Genomic DNA, 4,019 nt, shown 5'->3' on the forward strand with positions numbered 1-4,019 from the left:
CCTTGAGCCCATCCTTCACCCTATCCTTGAGCCCATCCATCCTTCATCCCTGTCCTTGAGCCCATCCATCACCCTGTCCTTGAGCCCATCCTTCATCCCTATCCTTGAGCCCATCCATCCTTCATCCCTATCCTTGAGTCCATCCATCATCAAGTCTTCTCTTTTCTCCAGATTCTGCTATTAGACAGGCAACTGATAAACGCTAGATAATGATTTGTTTATTCATTTACTTCTTTGAAGCCAGGGAGGGGGCAGATAGACTATTGCTAGAGTAACCCAAACTAGCCCTGAATTCACCAGGTAGCCCAGGCTAGCCTTGAACTCTCGAACCTCTTGCCTTAGCCTCCTGAGTACCGAGATAGAAGATGTCAGACACTAAAACCAACTACCCCAGTATGGTTTCCAGGAAGGTAAATTCAGACATCATGGCTTAAGAACCCTGCTCAGGATGTAGCAAACATCAAAAATTAACACTACTTGTCTAACATCCTGAGGTAACTGGATCAAAGAACACAAAATGGAGAATTTGATTAACTATCTGTTTATCTGGTGTGACTGTGGCAAAAATTAAATGTTTTTTTTTATTTTTAACTTCAGTACAAATTCTATCAACTCTCATATTTCAGAAAGAACATTTGGATGCCAAGATGGCCACCTTTTTCATTTACAGCAACCTTGGCCACATAGCTTGGGAAACTTGCTCATGACAAACAACATGGATGCCAAAGCGTCTAGCCCTCAGAAAATATCTGGTGCCTCGGGACAGACTAAAAACACACTGCTCTAGGCATGGGCCAGTTCCATAATCATTAGACTTCTTTCTGATCCTTGGAGCTTCCTCCTTTAGCCAAGAAGGAGCCACAGGCCTAGTCGGTCCTCCCCTGTGCTCACCACCAGAAACCTCTCTGTTTAACGGCAGCAGGCTGTCGTCTCATTGTGCCATGGCAGCGGCAAGCTGGAACATTCCAGCTCCAGCCAAGGGCATCAGGCAGATAGCGGCGTGGCAGTCAAAACAGGCGGAGTAATTTGGATTTGCTGTTTGTTTTATAGACCAGAGCTGTAAGACTTTATCTGAATGCCTCTTCTATTAATAGCCGTCAACAGTCTAGGGCTCGGAGGAGAAATTGTTTTTAAGTAACATTGGTTGAACATGAGTTGACAGCATCGTAAAGGGAGTGGTTGTATTGCTCCAGAAGAAACAGGCTTGTGGCAGGGAAAGATAATAGAAATATCAGCTTTATGTAGTTAAGGGACAGAGGAAGGGTGCTCAGGGGGAATATCAAGGGATGGCTAAATAAACATGATTTTATTCTTCCTTCCTCACAAAGGTTTTTCTCCATGGCATATAGCTTTGCTCAGCTCTGTGTTGGCTTACTAACCTTATAACTGACCTTCTGAAAGAAACCCTAAAAACTCCTAACTCCCCCTCACACTCCAGAGGCTGCGTGCATACCATTTGCGAATGCTCTTCTGTATGCTTAAAGCACACAGGCACAGATACCCATGTGTGTCTACACAATATGTATTTGCACACACACACATATTGTGTTACAAACCCATTTTGCAAGCAGCACTAAATTTAAGACAGAGATGTGGACTCACCAATCCAAGGTTAAACAGGATCATTGCTTAAGGTGCTTGCCTCTCACTGGGTGAAGGACAGACAGGGAAAATCCATAGCATACTCTCTCAGCTAACAAACAGCCAGGCTTCCTATCAGGCCAAAAAAGCAGTCTGACAAAGGACAGGCGGTTTTCATCTATGTAAGATGGAGAGGTTGAAAGGGACAAGAAAGCGCTCAGAATCCCGGAGTTAAGCACTCCAGGATCTGCTCCCTGCTCCATCTTGCTGTTTCAGCTGTCTTCCTGGACTCACCATCCACACGCACAAGTTCACAACTGAACCCATGGTCTAAAGTCCTCCTTCTCCCTTCTTGCAGCTCAGTCAAAGGCCCACGGTGGAAGAACTTCGCGAGAGGAAGATCCTCATCCGCTTCAGTGACTATGTGGAGGTGGCAGATGCCCAGGACTATGACCGCAGGGCAGATAAGCCATGGACGCGACTCACAGCTGCCGACAAGGTAAGCAGGGGCGGTGAGAAGGGAGGCAGGGCCTTACACGTAAGGAGAGCAGGAGCCCTGTCCTGAAAGGGCTGCCTGCAGGAGCACTCCAGGTGACCTATGGGAAGCCACTCATTGGTTCTTCACATGGAAAAGACACAGAAGATACTGTGTCTGCCTCCCCGGAAGAGGGAGGCCAGAATCTTGGTCCATTTGCAGGTGCTATAACAGAACATTTGAGACTTCATAATTTTATATAGAAAGGGTTATTTAAGGACTACAGTTTATTATTTAAAGTTTATTTATTTAAAGTCCTTAAATAAAGTTTGGAAGCCAGAAAGCCCAAGGTCAGGCAACCTCCTTTAGTGAGAACCTCACACTCCTCCATAACAGCACATAAGTCCAGGAGCTAGATGTAGTGGCATTTCATTCGTATTGTAATAAAGTGTACCTGAAGGTCAGAAATTAATGGTGCTTCAGCTAGACACATGCCAGAGAGAAAATATAGGAGTCTTACTTTGTTACAGCCTGCTCCTCCTGTTTAATCGAGCCCATCCCCCATAAAGGCGTCAGTCCCTCTTAACAGCCAGATTGCCTCTGAAAGGTCCCCACCACCTAGTATGGTGGCATTGAGAAGTAGAGTTCCATCCAACACAAGATCCTTCAGTTCGCATGTAGGGGGACTGTGCCCAGAAACACAGAATAACATGAGCCTCCAGGCTTATCACTGGCTCTCTGTGTCAAGACACTTCTCGGGCACCAGGCAGAACTGCCAAAGGGAGGTGAGACCAAAGTACTGTGTGTGCCATCTGTAACCCCATGGGAAGCAAGGGGTGCAGAGACTTCATAAAATGTAGTCAGCTCCAGTAGAGCCTTGTGGTGTCCCCAAAGAGGGTAAGTCCTGGAAGGTTTTAAAGGACACCCCAGGTGACTTTTTTATGTAGTTGTGTGGAAGAACAAAAATATTTCTAGATATGACAGATGCTGACCAGATGCCACTCTTCCAGGCTGCCATTCGGAAGGAGCTCAATGAGTTTAAAAGCACTGAAATGGAAGTCCACGAGTTAAGTAGACACTTGACAAGGTCAGTATTGACAGGGGCCACTTGAATGTCCCTGGTGGCAACATGTGTTTTCCCTTTTGTGCTTTTACTTTATTTTGATTGGAGACCCGACTGGCCTGGCACTCACTACATAGCCCTGACTGGCCAGGAACTTAAAGCAATCATCCTGTTTCCACCTCCCGGGTGTTCCATCATGCCTAGCTTTGTCAATATTTACTTTCAAATAAATACCCATTTGCCCTAGATTACCAAGTAGTTTTGTGGGTAAGAGGGGTAAGACAGAGCTCAGCATCAAGTTCTACCTTTAAGTTGGTCAAAGAAGGCAATGAGGTCCTGTGTTATGGCACACACCTTTACCCCCAGCACTAGGGAGGCAGAGGTAGATGGATCTCTGTAACGTTCAGGACCAGCCCGGTCTACATAGGGAGCTGCAGGCCAGTCAGGGCTCCATTGTGAGACTCTGTCTCAAAACAAAAACAAAACAAAACTGAAAAATGCGGCACAGGTGAGACCTTGGTGTGGGTCCCATGTCAGATGAGGAACACAGGCAGGGAGACAGAATACCTGATGCAAAGAGAGCTTGGGTGAAAGTTTGTTTAGAGGGTATTGGAAAGGGGGGGTTGGGAGAGGGAAAGAGAGGGGGAGAGAAGAGGAGAGAGGAGTGGGGAGAGGGGGCAGAGGAAGAAAGAAGAGAAGAGGAGGAAGGGGAGGGGAGAAGAAGAGGGCAGGGGAGGAGAGAAAAGGAGAGGAGAAGAGAGAAGATGGGGGTAGAGGAGAGAAGAGTGGAGAGAAAGGGGCGGAGAGCTGCCTCTTTTAAAAAGGTCGGGGAGGGATGAGAGGAGTTTGCCTGGCAGAGAGAGAGAGAGAGAGAGAGAGAGAGAGAGAGAGAGAGAGAGA

At 46.9% G+C, this 4,019-nt stretch overlaps 1 protein-coding gene across 6 annotated transcripts in view; it reads left to right on the forward strand.

The window, feature by feature from the left end:
- Phactr1 (phosphatase and actin regulator 1) overlaps positions 1 to 4,019 on the forward strand; it is a 431,785-nt gene that overhangs the window by 423,611 nt on the left and 4,155 nt on the right. For all 6 annotated transcript variants that reach the window (XM_026782882.1, XM_026782884.1, XM_026782883.1 and 3 more), the window contains 2 exons: positions 1,940 to 2,080; positions 3,067 to 3,143. In XM_026782882.1, the coding sequence (XP_026638683.1) occupies positions 1,940 to 2,080; positions 3,067 to 3,143 (218 nt within the window). The remainder of the gene's footprint in view (positions 1 to 1,939; positions 2,081 to 3,066; positions 3,144 to 4,019) is intronic.

Source organism: Microtus ochrogaster, chromosome 16, assembly GCF_000317375.1.
Source record: "Microtus ochrogaster isolate Prairie Vole_2 chromosome 16, MicOch1.0, whole genome shotgun sequence".
NCBI classification, from domain to species: domain Eukaryota; kingdom Metazoa; phylum Chordata; class Mammalia; order Rodentia; family Cricetidae; genus Microtus; species Microtus ochrogaster.